The 24,746-nt window shown below is 37.0% G+C and overlaps 1 protein-coding gene across 2 annotated transcripts in view; it reads right to left on the bottom strand.

Moving 5' to 3' along the window:
• Positions 1 to 15,580: 15,580 nt before the first annotated feature.
• Positions 15,581 to 24,746, bottom strand: part of ken (zinc finger and BTB domain-containing ken and barbie protein) — a 55,915-nt gene continuing 46,749 nt past the window's right edge. For both annotated transcript variants that reach the window (XM_072305896.1, XM_072305897.1), the window contains 2 exons: positions 22,839 to 23,475; positions 15,581 to 20,996 (listed from right to left, as the gene is read on the bottom strand). In XM_072305896.1, the coding sequence (XP_072161997.1) occupies positions 20,590 to 20,996; positions 22,839 to 23,475 (1,044 nt within the window). In that variant the 3' untranslated portion in view covers positions 15,581 to 20,589. The remainder of the gene's footprint in view (positions 20,997 to 22,838; positions 23,476 to 24,746) is intronic.

Genomic DNA, 24,746 nt, shown 5'->3' with positions numbered 1-24,746 from the left:
ATGTGGGAGCTTTAGTTGCTGATTGGCAGATGACCGCAGTGTTGGCATTTCAGTCAATCAGCAACCAGATCCTGCATGCAGTAGTTCATGAATATTAAAGATAAAGTCGTGAGGCATTTGACGCATGTTTTCTGTGGAGTCCAGTAAACTCAAAAAAATATTTTGGAAAGCTTGCGAGATATTCTTTGACCTGGCCGTACTGTGTCTTCCGATTTTCTGGAAATAGCCTCGAAGGCTATAGGAAAATAATAAGGAAGGAATATAGGAAGGAAATAGGCTTTTCGGCAAAGCAGATCCTGTTTACACCTCTCTATGCTCAAGCATACACAAATGTAGATGGACGCATATAATACTTTTCAGCATATATAAAAATATGTTTTCCTTTGCTGCATGTTATCACGTAGAAATATAGAAAGCATTTTTGGAGGTCTGAATTTCTGCATAATTAAAAAAATATTGACTTGCTGAATAGAGAATTTTTTTTACAAATTTTCATGAATTCACAAAAATTGATCGCACCTTAAAACAGTAAATAAAAGTGAACGAATATCGTTACAACTGAAAATACTTATTCTTAAGGTAAAACGAACTTTCAATGTATTTAACATGCATTTTTCGATGCAATAGTAACGATGTATCATGCATTGACAAAAATTGATCGTACCTTAAAACAATACACAAAAGGGAATTAGAATCTTTACAGATCAGAAAACTTACTCTTGAGGTAAAATTTATAGAATGCACCACTGGTTATGGAACTTGGCCAGACAGATCATGAAATTTTTGCTTAGGGACTGATTTCAGAGATAAGGTGACTTTAAAATACTGCTCTCTATGAAGAACGATAATTTTCAGAAAAGAAGGGCAGATGACATTGTAGGTTGGGGAAAATAGGTGAACAGTATGAAAAACCACGTATGGCTCAGAAACAGCATCTAAGGAGGGGTAATGGAGGAGTAACAAACGTAAATCAGGAAAACCATAAATGTAACGGATGTGTCATCGGAGTGTAAATATGATCCAAGCACGATTACACTTCACGGTTTTTTACACCGTTGCCAGACCGAGGAAACCTGGGTAATTTGTGCGTCCCTCTCGTGTTGCTCCATCTCATTTTTTCAGTGTCGAGGCGTGAATGATCGATTATCGATATCTTCCCAATTGAAGCTATGGTAAAGAATCGATTATTAGGGTGTTCGTTGCGAACATCGATTCTTTCTCATAGGTTTAAATGACAGATCATTTGATGTATCGCAAAGCACGCCACGCCACTGCATTTTTTTCAATGCATCTTTCACGGTAAGGTTATCATGATACGAACTTCTTCATTTTCAATGGTAATGCAAGTCTCAACACGGTAAAAGTATCATAAAACACGGTGTATTAATTATGAATATGAGGAGATCAAAATTATAGTGTATTTTACCCTGAAATGTTTACAGTCACCTGTTATCAGTTGATTTGATGACTGAAAAATTTGAATTTTCATCCTAAGTGCTCTTATACCTGATTTCATGTGGGAACCGTCACTTAGGCAGAATCCTCCTTCCGGAATTTCTCATTTTTAAAACAAGCACCGACTTTCGAAGTTATCATTCAATTGAAAACACACACAGAACGGGCCAGTAGCCATGATCGCAGAATCGCGTTCTAATGATTTTGACTATAGATGGGCAAAAAACCATAAGATCCGTCCCAACACCGAGATTTACGTCTAATATTAACAAAGACAGCGCCTTTCAAAAAAAGAAAAAAAAAAAAAAAAAACCGCCGCGGTTAGTGTATGCCAGGGTTTCTACCATCATGCTTTCATCCATTCTTTAAGTCGAGCAACCAGGGAAAATACGTGTATCACCGATTGACGGATTAAATGTGGAATTGCTAAAAGAAACCATGGTATTAACCACCACGGTGGATGACGTCATAGATACTAAACGGTTAGATGGATCTAATTATTTTTTGCTATACTATATAAGCTTTAATTAACAAAAGGCGATTCTGTAACTAGCCTAATCTAAGTGGCCAATTAGTTGCACCGAAAAAAATGTTCTTGAGCTATTATTCTTACTTAAACCGTCGTTTCTTGTCGACGGAATTTCGTTTTTTTGATTTAAAGAAACGTTGCTTTGTTATTTTTTTTTTTTAAACCTAAACTTAACGATAGCAAAACGAAGATTTTTTAGCGTAAGAAAAACTGACTTTAAGTTTAACCCGCACGGATTTGACTCAAAAGAACCAAATTTTGACAAAAAACGACGCTTTAAGTAAAAAAAATGTCTCAAGAAAAATTATTTTCGGTGTGAGAGATCGAAAATACACCGGAAAAGAAGTATGGTAACATATACTATAAGTCTACTTGATTTTTTACAGTGATAATATGTAGTGAAAATAACCAGGATTATAGTTGAATTCACCAGAGCTCCGGCGATACTTACGATATTATGGTACATGCCACCCTAGAGTCTGGTGCTTATTACCATACTCGTATCACTGTGTCTGAGTATGGTAAAATCTACCATATTTTTATTTCATTGTAATGTGTTTTTAGAACAAAAGTTCCATCATTTTTTCCTATTCTGGTAGACGACGCACGCTTCAAACCTGCTCGGTAGTCATCACGAACACCGTTTCCTTGCGAGACCTAAAGGAACGTTCTCCATAAAGTTCATGGCGCCCCTCCTCCCACCCTCCCAAAACATGTCAGTCGTGAAATATTAAGTGCCCAAGTTATTCATCCGCGAGCATGTACAGACGGCTGCGGTATTGTTGTTCCGCCATGAAATAGGTCACAAAACACTAGGTCAAGAGCAAGAGCAAGAGCGGATCATTTGCAAACTTTCGAGCGAGGCGACATTATGATCTAGAACTTTGCCGTTTGATACCAACCGTGAAAGACCCATCCATTCTGATTACTTTCACTGTGTAAACTTTGCCAACGCTCATGAGCCCACGTGATTTGGTCCACGTCGTAGATTGACGGCCTATGTAGCTCCGATGTGGATTTGTAGAGCAATTTTTAAATCAAAAGCTTGACTGTTTCAAAGTTGAAAATGACAAACATGTGCTTTTCTTCTTTTCCTTTTTCTTTGTACGTTGATGAATGAAAAATGCATGTGGTGTCGGGTGCCAAAGTTTGGTGACTGTTGAATCCTCTTCCTCTAATTTGCAGTTGTTTTTGTACGTGTTTCAGCCATTTTGGTGGACAGCAACTGGATATTCATTGAAAAGTTTGCAACGTTTCAAAACATGTTTTTAAAATATACACAGGTATGGGGGGAAAATGTCAGAATAATAAAGGTCCACGTTTTGATGGTGCTTTTTATAAAAAAGTTTCTTTAAACAATTTTAATCCAACAGTTGTGCGTTTGATTCTTTTTTTTAAAATTCAGTAAATCTTCTAAGAAAGCGCTACTTTTCAAATTCAAATGCAGATTTTATAACATTTCGAAAATCTGGATAAAATCCTAAGGGGAGAAATGATATGACTCGGGAAACATCAGAAAATATTTTGATTCAATCTCATTTCGATTAGTCTCTTGTATCAAGTTCCACAAAACTAGACATTTTCATGTTCTGATGATAATTTTCTTCCTTTCAATAAATCCTCTCTAGTAAAGCATGGTTTCTAAGGAAATGATTCCTTTAATTAAATGAAATAGAAGGATAATCTTTATACTGTGTGTAACTAAAAAAAAAATAAAAAAATAAAAAAAATAATCTGTCCTTTTTTTCCTCTCTTTAATTAATGGACCTAAATATTTGTTCCAGAATTCACGTCAATTCTGGTCACTACTGTAAACATTGAGATGATTCACGCGGGGACTTTCCTACACCGTGGTTTTTAGAGTTCTCAGAAAAGTATATTGGATCCTCACTTTCTCTCCCATAAATCCATCACATGACTTCAACGTCCAAAAAATGGTCAAGGTTTGACGTAGAGGACTGCGTGTTTTAACTCATCTGACTTTAAATATCTGAAATATATGAGGTGCATCTATTTTGCGATTTATGAACTGTATGAGGAAAGGGCTGAAGATATGTTCAATGCTGAATATTAAGAGTAATTTAAGAACGATTATTTGCAAACTTACTACGATACTAAAACTCGCCGCAGAGATATCAGAAAAATTGAGCTTGAACAGAAGTGACGATCGTTGAAAAATGATACCACGCTTAAAAATGCAAAATCCAAAAACCAAGAGATAAATTAAAGAAAATACATCGAAATTTACTTCAGAAAAAATTATTTACTTATAACGGTCATTACAGTGATATTTTTAATTTCCTCCAGCTTTTCAATGCTTGAAGTGCAAACTTTGACATGTGATGCGAAGCCTCATCATTTTTGTATTATTTTACGCTGATTATGAGTAAATTGATCTGTCGTAGAAATTGAAGAAACAGGCTATTCGCAGAAAAATAGTTGACATTTTTGGTGTGTAGAAAATTGAAAATAATTCAATTACATCCAACCCCATAAAAGTTAATTTAATCGAAAAATTCATCACGACACCGAATGAAGCATCATTTCCGTATTGAGCACTTGCGACTTGAATACAGAGATCGTTGCCTCATCTGAATGGTGTCCTTCCCCCAAGTTTGTGTCCACCATATATCCTAGAACTTTCTCAAATTCATTCGTTTCAGTGGCGAGGCGTGAATGATCAATTATCGATATTTTCCCATTCAACGCCATGGTAAAGAATCGATTCTTAAGGTGTTCGTTGCGAACACCCTGTTTATCGATCCTTCCCCATAAGTTTAAATGACAGATCAATCGATATATCGCAAAGCACGCCGCACCACTGATTCGTTTCAACAATCGAAAACACAGGAAAATGCGGAAACAAGACTAAAATGCAAAAGCAGGAAATACAAAGGCAGGATTTCTGTTATCACTGCAGTCTTATTCCAATACCAATTTCACCATGTAACGCCCTTTGCTGGTTTTTATTTTAATTTCTTTTTTATTTTTAATTCTACTTTAGCAGTTGATAATGGTGCCGTAAGGTACCGAAACGTCCTGCCTTTGTATTTTCTATTTTAGCCTTGTTTCCGCATTTTCCTGTGTTTTCGATTGTCGTTTCCATTTCGGGCAACTTTTACATTCTCTTTGTTTTCCACTGATTCGTTTTATTCATACAAGATATTCTGCAATGCAAAAACAAAATTTTACGGATTATCATTTTAGTTTGAAATTCAGCCTCATTCATCGTAACATGACGCAGGCAAAGTCTTTCTTCGGACTCGAAGTGTGACCCTCACCGCACGGTGGAACTTTAAAGCATGCTATTGGTGCTGAAACGGGACGCAGAGATCAGCGTGTAGGGCCAGGGCGAGGACCCAGAACCGAGCAGCTGAGAAGAAACAAAGGATTCACATCTCGTTTTAATTGCGATTCGAATCCGTTATTCCATTTTTTTACCCGTTTGCTCGCTATTCCTCGGCCAGCGCGAAAAACTATAAATTATTCAACTCGCTCCGGTGCTTCGATTTCGGCGTCGGATAAGGCAGCGAAGTCGCTGGGATTGTTGTCGGAGTTCGGCAAATGCTCCACGCTTTTTCATTTATGTCGATTTAAGTCTGGGAATTTTGGCAACGTTGCGGGACGTCTGATCTCTCGCGTCCTCCCCGGAATAAAATGAATCCACGACATGCAAAGTTATGGATCTTGGTTCACCGGGATGCCTGCTTTTGACTTTGAAGCTGGCTGCCACCCGAGTTCCATCTGTCAATCTGAGCAGGGTTTGCCAAATTTAGTGCTTTCAAACCGAAAACCATACCGTTACTTTCGAGGCAATACATAGGGTCTCGGCGGAGAGGTGTTCATAAATTCATCCAAAAGAAAAACCAAGGAATCTCATGATCTGACGGGCTTTGACAAGATCGAGAAAAAAAAATACCCAAGCAAAGTTTTAAGCGATTTTAAGAAGCTTTAACAGAGGAAGCATTATTGAATTCCATTTCTACACAAATCATGGTATTTAAAGTAGTACAGAAAAAAAGATAATTAATGTCAAGCTCACAAGCAAAAAAAGGAGAAAAGAACCAAAAAAAGAGAGAGAAAAATATTCCGCACGCGGAGAATATATCTATTGATTGTTTCCTCTCACCTCAACACAGTTTTCCGGTTCTTTCCCTCAGTTGAACCAAAACGTTGATGGTACAAATGTTCATGATACTTGGAGACGGTCCAAAATAAATTTTTAAAAAATATCTGTCAATTTTACACCGACTTCAGATGTACTGCGTGCGTAAATCGTGACATTTCGGTCCACAGAATCTGATTAAACAGCTGAATGTTCAGACGGTGAGGTTTTTCATAAATTTTTTTCCCAAGAAATTGTATATTCTCATATGTAAAATATTGAAAAATTACGTCTAAAATCAATCGAAATATAAATTAACAGTTAGAAACGAGTTAAGGAAAAAGGAAGAAGGAAAAGAAGAAAAGAGAAAAAAACAGTAAAGAAGACGAATAAGAAGGAAATAGAAGTAAGACTGAAAAAAAGGAAGAAGAATAAGACTAGAAGAAAACAGAAATAAGAATGAGAAAAATAGAATGAATAAAAGGTAAGAGAAAGAAAAAGAGAGGAGAAGAAAAGGAAGGAAAGAGAAAGAATGAAAGGAAAAGAGAAAGAAGCAGGAAAGAGGCAGGAAGATGAGGAAGAGGAAGGAGGAGATAGATAAAGAAAAGAGAACAACCAAGAAAGGGAATGAAGAGTAAGAAGCTGAGGAAAAGAGTAAGAAAAAGAAGAAAAAAGAAAGTAGAAATGAGAATAACGAAAATAAGGGAGAGGGAAGAAGAAAAGGATAAAAAGAAATGAGAAATAAACAGAGGAAAAGTAGTGTCATCGTGAATGCACGCGCTCGACCGACATAAATTACAAATATGAGCCTTTCACCACTCGGAATGTGCGTGTCAGTTTGCCTTCAAATTTTAGTGTATGCAACACGAGCTCCTACGTGGTCGAATTATCATCATGGAATGGCACAACTTACTTGAGACACACACAAGTGGGATCTTTTTACCGAACGGGGAGAGGTTGCTTTAACGTCATGTCAGTTTGCCTTCAATCATTAGTGTAGGCAATACAAGCTCCTACGTGGTCGAATAGTGGTATCATTCCCCCTTCAATAGTCAGACGGTCTTTCTCGGCAAATTCGTTGTGGACACGATACCAAGCATAAAAAGACGATAAAACGAGAGAGAAGAAGAAGAAGTAAAGAGAGAGGAAAAAGAGATAGATGGAAAAACACACGAAGAGAGAAATTAAAAGAATGAGAGATCGACAAAATTCGATCGAGACTAATATATACGTGAACCAATCAACATTGATTTGATCGAATTACAGGTCGTAACTATCCCTATCAGTTGCCCCAGTAAATTCTAGAAAATTACTCATGAAGTGATCAATTATTAAAATGAGAGTTTATGCCGAAGCATTTAGACCCGAAACTTCAGTCACGGGCTTTCTTCTGGTAATGAATAGAAAAAAGTGGTTTACTTTTCTACTCCTGAGTTAAAGTCTCCAGGTTAATCCTGTGGTGGACACTCTCATGCGGTTTTATATATTGCTCTATTGCACCGATGAACAATTAAACTCATTTAACTTTACAAAGCCGACTCAAAATGAAGTTCTTATGCAGCTGCAAGTTGTACAATACCTACAGTTTTTAAATTTTCTGCAAGAAAAATGATTCATACTTGCTACTGATAGATTTTGAAATCGTTTTGAGATCAACTGATTAAAAGACATGGTCATTTGAGCTACAGCACTAAAAACTTTACGATAAGATATACTTAAACTTCCGTTAAGAGAGTCTTCGACAAACAGTTTGACACAAAAATTCCCTCAAATATTGCACCAAGCCTAAATTGTGAAAATTTGAATTCGGCACACGTACTTTTGAGAAAAACAGAGCCAAAATTCTTCATGCTTAAGGCTCAAAATTATCACATTTACATACGTCTCCAATTCCTCTATTGAACGGACTGAATATCTCTCTCCTAATGGAGATGTTGCGTGTGTGAGGAATTTGCGATTTGACTGTTGATTCTTATGTAAAAGTTCAAGAGAAACACGATGGTGCCACTAGTTTTCTCTAAAATCAACTCCCAAGCTCAAAAAAAGCTCTGAAGTTGAGCCCAAAATGGAGGGGATATCCCACCCTACCCTGAGAGTCCACATCTACATCAAAATAAACTATCTATGCAAAGATAGGGAGCAAATACTTTAGCAGGGTTGCCGTGTTTTCAGTTTTGGAGTCCCCAAATAAAGTGGCAGCCCTGTCAATGCATTTGCTCCCTATCTTTGCGTGGAGAGTTTGTCTTGATGTAGAGGTGGACTCTCAGGGTAGGGTGGGATATCCCCTCCATTTTGGCCTCAACGTGAGAGCTTTTTTTGAGCTTGGGAGTTGATTTCAGAGAAAACCACTGGGACCATCGTGTTTCTCGCTAACTTTAACATAAGAATCAACAGTCAAATCCCAAATTCGTCACACGTGCAACATCTCCATTCTTTCGATTCTGTTGAAAACTCAACTAGTTAGATTTTCCACCTTGATTGACGTAATTTTTTCTCCTGAAAAATTTATCCTTGTGCTCTAAAGTACCGGCCTTTTCCAGTAAGCTGTCGCGTATATTGTCGTGATGGGTGAAGGGGGAGGGGGCAAATGACTTTCTCAAATTGTAATTTAACAGTTGAAAACTTCTTTAAAATGTTATCAATTATAGAGACGTTGCCAAATATTGCAGATAATCAATGGAGAACGGTGGTTTACTTTTCTACCCACACTGAGAAAAAACTATGGCTTATAAACCTATTAGTGGTAAATATGGAACACCACTAATAGTAGTACCTCTACATATAATAATAGCACATATACCTTAGTTATGGTCTCTGTACCTTAATTAGGTACAGAGACCTTAGTATGGTTCACAGACCGAGAATCATTAGTTTATTTACGACTATTATAGGTGTTCCATATTTACCTCTAATAGGTTTATAAACCATAGTTTTTTCTCAGTGCATCATGCGTTAAAATCTCCAGCTGCGCATCGGTGCGGCGAACACATCGAAGAGGTGTAGCGATTATTGAAAGTTGACAACACTGTTTTTTCTCCATTTAAATGTATGCAAGACAATCGATTCTTGGTGAGACAGCTTGTCTCGCCTAATATCGATATTTTCCATGGATTTAAATGGAAAAAGAACAATGTTGCCAACTTGTAGAATCGCTACTGTTCATAAGAGTCAACCTTCCTTCGACAGTTCAGGGGAAAATTTGGTTAATGTTGGGGTATTTCAGGAAACTTATTGCAATCTCTCCTCCACCCTCAAGCAAGTTATCCTTCCTCCGAACATGCTTTGCTCTCCGTAAGATTTGGCTTAAATGACATCCCTAATCCTGTTCTGCCTAAAATTTCGATATGGTAGCTTGTATTGTCGTGCCTCGATTCTAACCCTGTCAATTCGTCGCCCTTATTTGACATGAGGACGGAATGCACTCGGCAATGAATCCTGGGGTCCGCGAAGGAAAATCGCCATACAGTATTTCCGGCGTTGCCAAATCCCCTTCGACAAATCACAAATTTCCGGGAAAATTTGCAAATATTTTTCTCCAAATTTTTAGGAGAATTTTGTTCGTATAATTTCATCTAAAGTAGACGAAACTTTCAAGGGAAAATATTCATAAAGTTCTTCAAAATATGTCCTGAGAGAAAATTTGGCAAGATTCGAATGTTCATACGGCGTTTTTCCTCAGGCAATAAATGAAATTGGCTTAACCTTACCTTGCATAATAAATTTTGAAAAAAGTTAATAAAACACGAGAGGCACCTTTCGTGCAAAGCCCATCATGTTCACCTATGCTTTTTGCTTTGTGCTATGCAGTGTCATCCACTGGAAAAAAGTACATCTTGGATCTAGAGTCCAGAACTTTGAAAACATTAACAAGAAAAAATACTCCTGATTCAATCAGAGTCTAGCTTAAATCAAGAACCGAGCCTCTCAATTTAAGCGGATTTCGTTTTGATTCAAGCAAAAATCCGATTGAATCAAGAGTATTTTTTCTTGTCAATGTTTTCAAGAGGCTGGACTCTAGATCCAATGTGTTTTTTTTTTTTTCCAGTGAGGCATTTGACAAAATGCCTGATTTTACTATTTGCCTGCGACATATCCCTTTCGAGAAAACATTAACCGAAAGCGACACGAGGTTTTCGCGTTGATACGGTGTTCGGCGGCGCGAATGACAGGCCTCACTTGTAATCTGTAGCACGTATCTGAAATCCCGCGGCTCGTATCATGATCATGATTTTCCGTGGTGCTGCGCGGCCGCGGGGCCGCAGCGCGGCGGGCGCCGTTTGACCTTTCGGGCCGCGAGTGGGCTTGGCTCGACCAGGGACTTTACCGACCAATGAACGGCTGCCATTGGCGCTGCCAATTTGCGTTCGAAAAGTCGGATATTTTGTGTTTACTTTTACGGGAAAAGTCGCGGAGTTTGATGGTGTATCCTGTTACCAACTCGGTTTTATCACATGCAACTTATGAGGGCCTTTTCCTTCTTGTTGCCACTTAGTTCCCCTCACTGGAAAAAAAACACATTGGATCTAGAGTCCGGACTCTTAAAAACATCGACAAGAAAAAAATACTCTTGATTCAATCGGATTTTAGCTTAAATTAGAGTACCTATATTGAGAAGAGTATGGCCACTGGGTCCCATGGAGAGGCTTAGGACCCAAAAATGGCGGTGCTTTGTTTTGGTTTTTGATGATGGGAGGGGGGTCATTGCCAACTTTTGACGGTTATCACCAACCGCACTTGCTGCCAACCTTACTACATCTGAGATAATTTTTCTCAAAAATTGCACACGATTAGCCTTAAAAATATGTAAAAAAGTCGCAATAGTGCATTTGGGTAAAGTTCTCGTTACGATAAGCAAAGACAACTACATTTTGAATCATTTTGCATTACATTGACTTTATGGCGTCCGCCATTTTTGGGTCCTAAGGGCTCCATTCAGCCTAAGATGGCTGAGCCAATCAGAGGTGGTAACTCCAGTGGCCATACTCTCTCAATATAGGTACTCTAGCTTAAATCAAGAATCATGCCTTTTAATTTGAGCGGATTTCCTTTTGATTTAAGCAAAAATCTGATTGAATCAGGAGTATTTTTTCTTGTCAATGTTTTCAAGAGTCTGGACTCTAGATCCACTGTGTTTTTTTTAAGTGTCCCCTGGGTCAGTGGCGAGGTGTGAATGATCGATTTATCGAAATTTCCCCCATTGAAGCTATGGTGAAGAATAGATTATTGAGGTGTTCGTTGCGAACACTCTGTTTATCAATCCTTTTCTATAGGTTTAAATGGAAGAGCAATCGATACATCGCAAGGCACGTTATGCCACTGCTCTGGATGCCACCTGGTTCCTATCTTACTCTTAGTCTGCTGACTATAAGTTTATGGGGAAATTCCACACATAAAGTTTTGTTGCTATTCTGCGGTTTTTTTTTTTTTTTTTTTTTTTTTTTTTTTTTTTTTTTTGCATTTATCTCATTCAATGAATTAGTTTTAATAACTTGGTGAAGAATTTGAATCTTTTTAACCACCGCAGTAATAACCTCCTCTAGACTTTAACGCAGAGGTAGAAAAGTTAATCGCCTTTGCCATTGATTATCTACAAGAGTTAAATTAACTGGGACTTAATCGCCTTTGCCATTGATTATCTACAAGAGTTAAATTAGCTGGGACTTATTTTAAGAAATTTTCTTTTAAACTTGTACAAAAATTGGAAATTTAGGAATTATCAAACCATTTAAAATTTCACGGTTCAATCTAAACCGGACATTAAAATTGATCATTACAGAAAACATTATCTACCTACGTTAAATCAGAAGCGTGACTCTACCTATTTTCTGAGCATACTTGAAAAAAAAAGAGGAAAAATTTGAAATGAAGCACTAATTTTTGTGGTGGACCTCAGATTTTGTTAAAACATCACTTCAAAATCCTGGTAGCTTTCATGAAGAAACAGAGCCGATCAATCCAAGGCAAATTAGGTGATCAGTTCAGGTTTAAATTTTACTTTGTTTGAGCTATACAAACAAAATAATGATTGCGAAGAGAAAGAACTCCTACTATCAATCAACGAATAACGTTCTTTTAAAAATTAGAGCAGGAGAGTGGTGCGCTCGAATGCTTCTCTTGAAAGTCAGTCCCTTTTTGTAACATTACAAACATCTAAATAATCTTTTCATAAAATAATTTGAGATGAAAAGGAAAAAGAACAGTCAAATGTTTACCGAAGCGGTTGACTTAGAGATTACCTTCCTCAGGAAATGAAAACGAGTTATAGTCGTTCGATGTGGCAACTAGTTACCATGACCGCATCAGGGCGCTCACCTCAGACTAGGTTGTTTGAGAGATAGAGAAAAGGTGAAACCGACTTTTTTTTCTCCTTACGGTTCCTTTTGATTAAATTTTTACACCTCTTTCTCTTGTTTTCTAGCTGGTACAAAGGGTCGATTTAGCGTGAATAGATGAAAATCTAACGTAGGTAATCAAACTGTGTAAAGTTACCCATAACGTTGGCGACCAAATCAACGTATGACTAGGTATTGCCTAGCTTTTCTTATTTTTATATTTTGGATTATTATTTTTTTTATTACTTTTTTACATTTAATCGTGAAAGCGTAAAGCTCTAGTTTTTTTTTGTTGATGTTCCCAAAGGAGATAAGAGACGATGCGGTATGGTCACAAGCGTTCCTTGCATTCAAACGGTAGCGGAGCAAAGCACTTTCAGTGGACAATTTTTGAATGAAACATTCTTTTTTTACACAAATAAGAAATTATTTTAAAAAAAATACATAAACTTCAAACACTGAATGGAGTGAGTTTAAATACAGGGTGGCCCAGACCTACCGTACCAGGCCTTTTTTTCGGTTACTTTGGGTCATACGAAGTCCAGGATCGCGGGAATGACGAGGAATCGACCCCAAGGAATCCGAATTTCATTGTCCCAGAGCCCCCCTGGCGCCCCTTGGGGGGCAAAAGGGGGTCCGTACTTCAAAAGTCAGGGTTAATGTCAAAATTTTGAAATTATTTCATCGGAATCAGAACGTACGGAAAATTTTAGCTTAAATCGACACCAAGAAATCCAAAATCGGCCCACCCGTGTCCAAAATACCGACCCCTAAAGGCGGGGGACAGAGCCCCCTTTCAAAAAAATTCAAGTTTGTTAAATTGACGTGGAAACTCGGAAAAAATGGGAATTCATGGGTAATCGACCCCAAGGAATCCGAATTTGAGGGTCCCGTTGTCCTCAGAGACTTTTCTGATGGGGCACGGGGGTAACCTCCACACCGGTTAAATTTGAAAGTTCAGAGTCCCCCTGTGCCCCATCAGAAAAGTCTCTGTGGACAACGGGACCCTCAAATTCGGATTCCTTGGGGTCGATTACCCATGAATTCCCATTTTTTCCGAGTTTCCACGTCAATTTAACGAACCTGAATTTTTTTGAAAGGGGGCTCTGTCCCCCGCCTTTAGGGGTCGGTATTTTGGACACGGGTGGGCCGATTTTGGATTTCTTGGTGTCGATTTAAGCTAAAATGTTTCGTACGTTCTGATTCCGATGATATAATTTCAAAATTTTGACATTAACCCTGACTTTTGAAGTACGGACCCCCCTTTTATCCCCCAAGGGGCGCCAGGGGGGCTCTGGGGCCATGAAACTCAGATTCCTTGGGGTCGATTCCCTATTTATTCCCGCGATCCTGGACTTTGTGTGACTCAAATTAACCGAAAAAAAGGCCTGGTACGGTAGGTCTGGGCCACCCTGTATAATGGCTTGCCGATTGCCGTTTTACATAATTCACGCATAGACGACTAGTAACGAGTAAAATGAGAGTTTGTTAATTCATTGAATAAATGTCAAAGAACGCAAGCTGGTTTTAGTCTACCTTATAAAATGAAGGCGATGTAAAAAAATTTCTGCGGATCTTTCCTCCCCATAAATTAGGACCCATTGATTTAGCATACTTCAATTTTCTCGTCAGAGTATGCGATGCTTTTGGGCTTGACTTTAACATTCACATCGCTTCAGGTTTTTGTATTACGAAGTGGGTAGATTTTCAGTGGAAATCCATCATTTCAGTTTTTAAAATACTGTTTAAAAGTACCAGTCATTAGAATCTGTCAGCAAATACTTGCAAGGAAGACCACATCTCATGTTCTTTGATACATTTTTTGCTCTGGAAATTTGGTCATATCAAGAGCTTTGTTATTAGTCAGTCGCAATACTGTAATTAAAAAAAAAACATACTTCTTTTAATTGTAATGTTTGGTTACGATTTTTCTTTCTTTCTTTCTTTCTTTCTTTCTTTTTATTGCCTTTATATTTTGAAATAATCTCAAATGGAGGCTTCAATGACGCGTCATCAGGGCCGGATTAAGGGGGTGGCCACATGAGCCGCGGCCAATGGCGGCAAATTTTGCACTTTTTTAAAAAAATCGAATTTTGACAAAAAATTACAAACGAGAAAAGGCGACAAAATCTCTCATTTCCCGAGAGTATAGTAATTTCTAATTTTGTCGTCTTTCAGTGAAACAAGAGATAGCACCTTTAATTAGTCGAGTTAAGAGAAAAACCAAACACGCCATTTGGCCTGGACTTAGAGAGAAATGATGACGAGGACTTGAGATGAAAAGGAGAAGCCCTCGGCGCGGCGGTCGGCGTGTAATACATATTAGCGCCTACAAGAATGCATGAATACTTCACGCATTGCGCCAAAGACAGTACGGTCGGCGTGAAACGCTTAGCGCCTACGAGACTGCGTGAATACTTCACGCATTGCGTCAAACAGAGTGCAGTCTGCGCGGCCCGGCGGCGGAAGTTAAAATCATTAAATATTTATTCTTTTATAATTTGTTCGTTCATTTCTTATGAGTGGAAGGCCTTGTCCACACAGAGATAGGTTTACGGAACTTAACTTTCGCGCAAAGTTCCGCGAACTTTTGCTCATAGTGTTAGCATGGCTTTCCCAAAAAATGTGTGCAACACGAGTAAACGTGTCTTATGCACCCCTCCCCCTATGGCACGTTCACTTGATGGTTTTTATTGATATTTTAAAACGAATGAGAAGGGGTGGCAAAATACAGGCGGCACATGGGCGGCAAGTAGGTAAATCCGGCCCTGACGGTTATGGGTATTTGAGAGAGGTATGAGCTAAAATGTTCCACAAGTTTTAAATGCAGGGAATGCATTTTTATGTAGAGGAAGCCAAGATGACTCAACGTGATGTCACTCGTGAAGATTTGGTTTAATTTTTTTATGGGATGGCATTTCAAATAGATTTTTACTATATTCCAATTGATAGTTCTACTTTTTCAATTTTTTTGAACTTTAAATACTTCATATTTCTGAAGAAAAGGAAACAACTGACGGAAATGTCCTTCTTTCTACAAGTGCTTGTTCCTTCTATCTTGAGTGGATACCTAACTGACTACGTACAATATACAGCCCACGCAAATGGAACATGTTATAATCGTCTGAAATCACGACAAGAAAAGAAATCAAAGGAAAATGAAAACAAACTTGTAAGTGGTTTTATTGAGTTTTATAGCTTGTTTTCTGTACAGATTTGGAAAGGTAGATGTGTAGGTACTTAATGATAGTCACTTAAAGTAGAATACACTATTTCATTACTTTCTGCTGACTGAGATCAAATGATTGTTAATGCTACCTACAATAATTACTGTGCAATGGTTTAAAAACCCAAGTTAGAATAAAATAGCTGCAACTTAAAAAAACAATTCATTTGAAATTAATTAGCACATTAGAAGCATTTTTAACTCTTTATTTTTGAACTCATGATTTTACAGGAATTTAGTAAGTACGCTAAGATACTACCTAGGCGACGGTGTATCAGGTAAAAACTATGGCAAAATTTTAGGGGCACAGGAACGTGCCGGTGACTTTTTTATCCATACTCAAGATCAAAGTTTTAAAAACATAACATAAATAAAAAATGAAATGAAAACAAAAAAAAAGTAAAACAAGTTGATTTCAAAGTTACACATTGAAGCTCTAGGGATGAGCTGAAAAGCAAGCAGTGTTCATGTAATGGAGGAAAATCAGAGGTACAAATTACTTTAACCGGTGACTTTTTGCTGCTTCATCTATCATTTTGCTACGAGATGCTAATTTAAAATTAACACAACTGAATGGTTCCTATTCTTAATCACTGGATCTTAAATACTACAAATTCATCAAACAAAGAAACAAAAAAAATAATAAAAAAAAGAGCATGTTAATTTTAGAAGAGAGTAAGAAAGAAAAAATTTCAATTTTCATATTGATAATTAATCATACGGGATTATTTTCCTGAAAACGTGGTCTTTGATTTTGAAATTTTTGCATTCAAAATAACTGGGCTTTCCTCAGCCATGAAACCATAAGTTTTTACTGTATTTGTAGAAGTGTCACATGGTGTTGGAGATTTTGCTTCAAAATGGAGAGAGGTCTCATTATAACATCTTACAAATTCTCTGAAGAATAGGAGCACACAGAAGACAGAAAAAAAGTTCAGGTTAACATTGATTTTGAGATTCTAAAGTCAAGGCTGAATATGAAAAAATTAGTGACATGTTTAAAATTTAAACTCATTTGAATTTGACTTTAATCCAAAAGAGACCTTTTTTCGAATTTCGATTATTTTATTTGTCCTTGAAACTAAACAGAAAATCTTTCTAAAAACTTCAATTATTGATTTTCCCTCTAACATAGGTACGTAAGTAGGAATGCCCAGATCAATTTACTTTTTGAGACTGAGTTCCCAATTTTACTAAATTTTTTCTTTTTCTGCGGATATTTTCGGACTACAAATTCATTATGAGTTATACTTCCTAGTAACCTTCTACTACTATTGAGTTGTACCTGGATAAAGTTTTCTACAAACTATGTGATATCTTACACAAAGATGCATCCCTTCTCTCCACAAAAGACTAATTCAAATCTGCGCTTTATTCTGAAAAAGATATTATGTCACCTTTTGAAGTAAGTTGTTCAGTGTACTATACTTTTACAGCTTACCAACATTTGATTTTTTCATCTCCTTAACCTTTGAATTGTCATGAAATTTGGTCACATAGCTTTCACTTGTGACAAAAATAAATACTGTGCATGGAATGATTTGAACCAACCTAATTAATTAATTAGAGAAAATATGAACACATATGGCACCAAGTTAACACAGCTAAGATTAAAGAATACCTACACAGGGAAAAAATACAAATGGTTCCATTTACAGAGAGGATCAAATAAATTAACAAAAACTGTAAGGATAGTATCGTTAACAGAGAAACATTTTTTCTGAGTTATTTTTTGCTTTCGAAATTATTTTTCTATGGGGATAACTGAATTTGAAAGTTCATTTAAATACCAAATGGATAAGAATATTAGTCATCTTTTTTACTCCTTCGATGGTTTCATTGTTGCTTACCAACATTAATACTGATAATTTTCTGAGATCAGAGTGAATTAGATGAATAATTTTCTCAATGTCCTTTCAATTATCTCCCTGCTTCATCTACAGGGAATGAACCTCTTCAAAAAATAATTCAGATGCAAGTCAATGTAATTATTTTCTGTGAGTTGACTATTTCCATTCGAAAAAATCCAAAATGTACTTTATTTATTAATCTTTTTAGTAGGTAATAATACAATTTTGTAAAATTTAGGGAGGAATTTGTTTATTATGGACTGAAATTTTTATAACTATTTGTATGGTATCTCCAACAACTACTTTTCTCTTCTTCTGCTTTGATTTTGTTCTATTTGTCTACAAAAATTGCTGCATCAAATTGCAAATGTGTGTGTAGATTCGAACAAAACACAAGAAATAGAGGAGAAAAATTGTATACAATACAGTAAAGTTGTTGGTCCTAATCGTATTGAAAATTTTAAACTCTTCGCCGATCTATTTTTTCATTGAATTGGCTACACCAATTATGAAGAGATTATGCGGCAGAATCTTTCTAAGAAACATAAGGAAAGAGAAAAAAAGATAAGTTGCCGACTTTTGTCAAAAATCCAGAACCCACAGATACTTCTGAATAAAAAAATGAACAAGATGCGCAGTGAGAAAAAGATCCAAAAATCTACTCTCCTGAAGAGTTAATTTTTTTAAAAATAGTTTGAGAAACAATTAATGTTTTCCTATGTAAACATAACTGCGTAAAAAACTTGGTATTAAATTAACAGTGCATTAAAAAAGAAACAAGGCAAAAAAGGGAAAAAAGAGAAAAGATAGAAAATTGTGATGGTTATAACAATGACCTTGCCATATAGAACAACAATTATTGTGACAAGTTTTGCGAAAAAGAACAAAAGGAATGTAAAACACAAAGTGAAAAATGTCGAAAATGAGGCGAAAGAATGAAGGTGTACCAGGCTGGAAATAATAGTTCAAACAAAATTGGACGAATTTCTGCCAAACGGAACTTTGTGCATTATGACTTGAGCCCTATTTTGCATATATTCTTATAGGTCTCAGGGCTCATGCCTTAATGCACATAGTTCCGTTTTGCAGAAATACGTCCAATTGTGAGTGAAAAAATCAATTCTCATGATTTTGTCTCAATAAAATTTCAAAAGAGACAAAGTGCAAAATTTACTGGTATCCTTAAAAATATGTAAAACAATCATCTACTTAGTTTGATTTAATAAATAAAGTGTACTAGTAGACCTTGTCTTTTATTATTTTCGTCACTTATTACTCTAGACATATTTTATCCTTAAGTTCAGGGATAGATAGTGTTCAGAGACGAAAAATTAACATTATAGTTTTTTTGGGCCTCAGTTTTCATACTTGTAGTAGATTTGAAAATCTTTTACATTTGATTATAGGAAAAAAAATTACAGCATCTGCTTAAGTAAAAATACTGATGGAAATATCAAACATTAAATTTTAAAACAGAAATTCCTTCAGGACTTTCAATATTTTCGACACCTGACACTTTGCCAAATTAAACACAGGAAAAGAAACTATTGAATGCTATATACAGTTACATACAACTTAAATTACTTTTTACAAATTTTAATCATTTTAAATGATTTTCACAGACACTTATTAGAATGGATTATGCCTACCTATTTTCATGCATATCTCTACTCTCTTTCGTAGAGAAGAACAGCAGGAGAGACAGTCCCCAATATTTGCATGTATTCAATTGCTTTGGATAATTTAAATTTTAAACAGAAATGAAGGGTTAGATGTGAACAGAGTTTGAAAAATTAATTAAAAAATTATTGCAGTGGGATCACTTTTATCTCGTGGTGATATTAAGACACATTGAGGAGAAATGGAACACTAGATAAAAAGGAATAAAAATAGTGATGAAAAGCTCTCTTTCAATACTAATTTTATTCATTTCACATGTACAATCAATGAACGATTTTTAATTTTTGGTTGAATTAGATTCTAAAATTTGAAATGCAGCTACCACGTTTGAATATCTTTCGAAAAATGCTTAAAAGATTTTTCTGTCTCCTCTCCTCATTTATTTTCTTCAGACGATCTCGAGAATAATTGAGGAGGATAAATTTTCATGTAGCTAATTTCATGGACCTTAGACATGATGGAAGCTTGAAAAATTCATTTGGTTGAAATTGGACCAGACAGTAATAGGTACTTACAAGATAGATAATTTTGTGAATCATTAATGTGAATAGCTTTTAAAGGCCTTTACATACAATTAAAAAGAAAAAAAACTTAGAGGTGACATTTTGCTCATAACTTCCTGTCTGTTTGTTACGTAATTTAACATATTACTTAACATATTAAAGGTAGGTCTGAACATAGATATTTATTAGTAAAGTCCTACTGAATTTTTTGACCATTACTTAATCACAGAAAACTTGAATTTGCACTTTATACAGTGTTCAGCCTACGGCTAGACTGTTTTCTGCATGATTTGAGAGGTTGATTTTTTTATTACACCAAAAATCATGTTTAAAAACAATTTTTAATTTCACCATCGTACGAATCTAGAGCCATTGGGGTAAATTTTACACCTGAATTGATGTATGTTCCTCATAGGCAGATACTTAAGGCATCTCAAGCTAATGCAAATTTGACAACTGCCGTAGCAGGAGTCTCAGGTCTCGTTTTCCCTAACGGATCAATAAAAATATAAAGCAAACGTGAATAAAAATTAGCAATAACAAATTTAACTCCTCACACTAACTCCATTTTGATGTATCAGGTATAAGAAGAAGATTCTCTGATAGGATATTCTTTGAACAAATGTTTGTTTAAGTAAGTGTAATATCCTTTTAAGTATTCGGTTCCCCATATGGACTGCATTTTGCAATTTGGAACTATAAATTCTGGCTCATTTGAAAAAAACACGTATGTGCATAGGGAAACTAATGGCACATACGTTGTTTTTAAACCGGGCCGGAATTTATAGGTCCAAATTGCAAAATGCAGTCCATATCAGACTGAAACACAATCTGCTCGCACATTTTCCTCCCTTCCTGTTCAAACAAGAACAAGGAGATAGAAATATCCTTCAAAATCATCTTTCATGACTATTCATGAAGGTTTTTACTTAGAAGTAAATTATTATGTGGTCCAGAGAGATGCCTTATGAGTTCTTGGAGAGACTCAAACGTGAGCTGACAGAAGCAGCAGTTGAAGTGGCTGCCTTCTGACTCGCCACCTGCAGAGATCACATTTCGGTGTACAGAGCATAAGTGCTTGAGTAGATGTGCTTTTTGCTTGAACATAGCGACACAGAGCCGACATGCGAACGGTTTCTCACCGGTATGCACCCGCAGATGCGTTTTCAAGTTCCAACTCATTCCAAATTGTTTGCCACAATACGAACATCGATATTCTCTTGAGGAACCACTTCCAGTTTTTTGTCCTGTAACTTCTTCACTTGTACTGGTTTCCTCTGTGTCGCCACTCGTTATTGATAGATTACTCGCTCCTCCTGAGGAAAAAACAAGGAAAAAATATTTAAACTCAAGTCTTTCATCCAATTTTAGCCAAATCGCAAAAAACTGACACTTTTTTTACGTACATTACATGTTTTTATTACATTTGAGTACTTTTATATTAAACATTTTATTTTATTTAACATTCGTAATCAGAAATAGGTAGCTAGCAGCAACTTGGATACGATCCTGGACTATAAATGTTGTACTAGCTAGACTACTTCTCTCCAAAGAAACTGATTTTAAATTAGGCGTAGTTACTTTGATGCAATTAGAAAAAATGTTATTTTCCCCATTTTAATTCAGTGTGAATTTTGTCCTATAATTTCTCTCTCTCTTCATGTCGTAAAAAAATAAATTTTATAACCAATCCCGAAATCTTAAAAGGTTTACTTCTCCATAAAACACCATTCAATAGTCCAGGTCTACAGAGCATGAAAGAAAAAAAAAGGGAAAAAGAAAAAAAATGGAAGTCCTTAGATCTGTGTAAAAAGGAATTGAAAACATGAAGTAGTAGGGGCTAAAGCCAGACACAAGGTTTAAAAGGAATTAAAACGCCTTAGATGTGATGAATGGATAGGAAAGCAGCTGCATGTTTTGTTGAATCCACGATATTTGAAGGCGCTCTGAATTGCTAGTGAGACGGATTTGGACCTCTCCCTTTTGCATTTAATCAACTTAGAATTATCATAGTTTTTAAGCCGTAAAATGATGAAAGAATGCAGCGAATTAAATAATTTGATTGTTTAATATAATGAGACATCATAATTTTTGGGATCTTATACTTTCTCTTCTGGCTTAAGGTAAATTTAGGTGCATGATCCAAGCCCCAGAATTTCGATGGGCCGAAATTGTTGAAAAGGACTTGGCACGATGGAAGTGCGAGTAAAAAGAAAGAAGATTAAGGATTTAGGGATGAAAGATTTTTGGGATTTGCCTTGGACTCAAAAATGATTGGTGGCTTCTCAAAGTTTGAGTGATTACTTAGTAAATGTGCATGTTTGAGATTGTTTCACTGCGTAAGTTTCCCGAAAAAGTAGATTACAGGTGGGAATTCCCAGGGACTTCTCGAATAGCTTCCAGTTACTATGAGGGAGGCAGGTCCCATTTAAGTAGATCTGTCTTTTAAGGATAGAATGAATGGTGGAAAATCTTTTTAGAGGCCAAAGCTTGTACTGCCGTGCTAAGGAAGAACGCCGTATGAACATTCGAGAGTTGCCAAATTCCCATCGGTAAAATGTTTATTTTTAAGAAAAGTTACAAAATTTGTCTTTGCATTTTTCAAGAACCTCATATAAAATTGCGAACAAAATTATCTGAAAAATTTGAAGGAAAATATTCACAAATTTACCAGGAAATTCGTTTTTTATTAAAAGAAATTTGGCAACGCATGAAGGTTCATACAGCTTTCTTCTTTAAAGCACGGCAGTTTACACGGAGAAAAAAACCTCGTGCGTGGGACCCGAAGTTCAGGTCATATGGATCTCTGAAGTTTTCGGATTGAGCACCTGAACACTTTAGGTCCAGCTGCTGAGGTTTGGATCACACATCTAAAACTTCAGTTCTTACATCTGAAGTACTTCAGATGTGAGAACTGAAGTTTTTCGGATGTGAGAACCGAAGGACTTCAGATGTAAGAACTGAAGTTTCAGATGTGTGATCCAAACCTCAGCAACTGGACCTAAAGTGTTCAGATGCTCAATCCGAAAACTTCAGAGATCCATATGACCTTAACTTCGGGTCGCACGCACGAATTTTTTTTTCTCCGTGTAGGGGAATGTGCAATTTAAGAAGAAGGAGGATTTGAATTGAAATGTAAAGTTCTGGTGGAAACTTACCAGATCGAGGATTTTCTTCATTCCTAGAAACTATTTGGCCGACTTGGGTTTGGCAGATGGCCCAGGGCCCCCAGGGGCTGTCCAAGCTATTGGCTAAGTTGAAGGGGTAGCCGGCGGAGCGGGGCGACGGCGCCGAGGGGTGGCCGTCCTCGCTCGGCGGCCGGTACTTAACAACTATTTCGTCGACCGAACTAAGGGGGTGATTACTAGAGAGAGGTGGGGTTTTCGAGGGGGCGTCTATCAGGTACGGCGGCGCGGAGGAACTGAGCGGGTGAGCGTTCCGGTGCCGGAACAGCGGCTCGTCTATGTACGAGGGCGAGAAGGGGACGAAGGGTGGGTTCTGGGCGGGGGAGTTGTGGAAACCCGGGCGCCGTTTCCGGTGCGGGGTAACCACGTAGTTTTCCGGGGCCGTCTGCTGGCTCAGGGCCTCCGGGTCGGGCAGCTTGTGGGGTTCGTCGTCGTCGACGGCCCGCAGGTCCTCCAGGTACCGGGATTTCCTCTTGCACAGGATTAGGCTTCGGGGTTCCTCCTCCAGCAGCCGGACCGCCATCCTCTCCGAGATGTGCCTGTGCGCCTCCTCATCGGGCGAGTCGGACGTGGATAAACTGTTCACCATGTTTTTCCGCTTCTCAGCAGCCTGCAACATTGATGAACACGTCAGAAAAATGTCAAGGAAAAGTCATTGATAGGGGCTACCGAAAAATGTCAACACGGAAGTTGGTAAATATGGGAAGTAAAACACAAAATAACGCTTAGCTCGGTGATAATTTAAGAAAAATGCAGCTAGTTGTCTTGAAGAACTCTAATAAGAAAACAAGTGTGCATCAAGTCGTAACGAAGAATGGATATTGATTCAATCATTGATTTAAGCGCTAAATTCAAGCACAAACTCTATCAAGATCAATATAAAATGTAGGCTTGGTTCTTGATTTAAGCTTAAATCTGATTGAATCAAGAGAATATTTTTCTTGCGGATGCTTGTTAAGAGTCTGGATCTAGATCCAATGTGTTTTTTTCTAGTGTTGAGGTAGAGGAGGTCTTCCTAACCCAGATCTGTACTTCCACTTAAAAACATGCAGGAACTTTCATGGAGTGCCTGTTATTCCAGCTCAGTTAATTGCGAGATGTAACTATTGAAGAAAACGTATACAAGCAACTATTCGTGCTCAGTTGTAGTCATAGTTGCCTATTCAATGGATTGAAGGAGCGACGACCTTCTTCTCATTCCATCGCGCGGCATGCCTGCTGAATCTTCATTAAGACTTGCCAAGACTAGTAAAATACGGTTTAGGGAGATGAAAATAGATGCAAGACAAAAAGACATGTGAACGAAACTTATTTTCATTAAAAATAATTCATTGCAACTGAAAGTGCGAAGCGAAAAAAATCACACTCAGAATATTCAGCGATAATCGTGACTTTATTACATGAAAGCTAAAAATAAAAATTGAGACGAATCTTTAATCTTTATCCTTTCTTTTTCTATTCGTAAGAATTGATTTAACTCGATTGATTGATTGAGCACAATAAAGAGTTCCTACGCGAGAGGAAAATAGTTGGATGTTTTTCTCGGGGAATTTTCAATAATAAACTTTATAATACAAGGAAAACTTCTTGAAAAAAATGTGCGATCATTCATGATTGAAAGAATGACCCATTTCAGACTGAATTTTTCAACTGTACTATGCAGTTATGTCAAAATACGCTATCCTCTCATTCCATTTTACACTCCGAATAATTCGTAAGCAAAAGTAAGTTTCACGAATTAAAAATCATCTGATAATAAAAGATGCAGTTTATACCTTTCGGCTTATGAATAATGCGCAAACTTGTGGTCATAATAGTCTCATAGAAATATTTTCATCGCGGAGAAGAGCCACGAGAGCTCTTTCAATCATCAATCAAGGA

Source organism: Bemisia tabaci, unplaced genomic scaffold, assembly GCF_918797505.1.
Source record: "Bemisia tabaci unplaced genomic scaffold, PGI_BMITA_v3".
In the NCBI taxonomy this organism is placed as follows: Eukaryota; Metazoa; Arthropoda; class Insecta; order Hemiptera; family Aleyrodidae; genus Bemisia; species Bemisia tabaci.
Note: the sequence above shows the minus strand (reverse complement) of the source record. Positions and strands in the feature narration are given on the sequence as shown.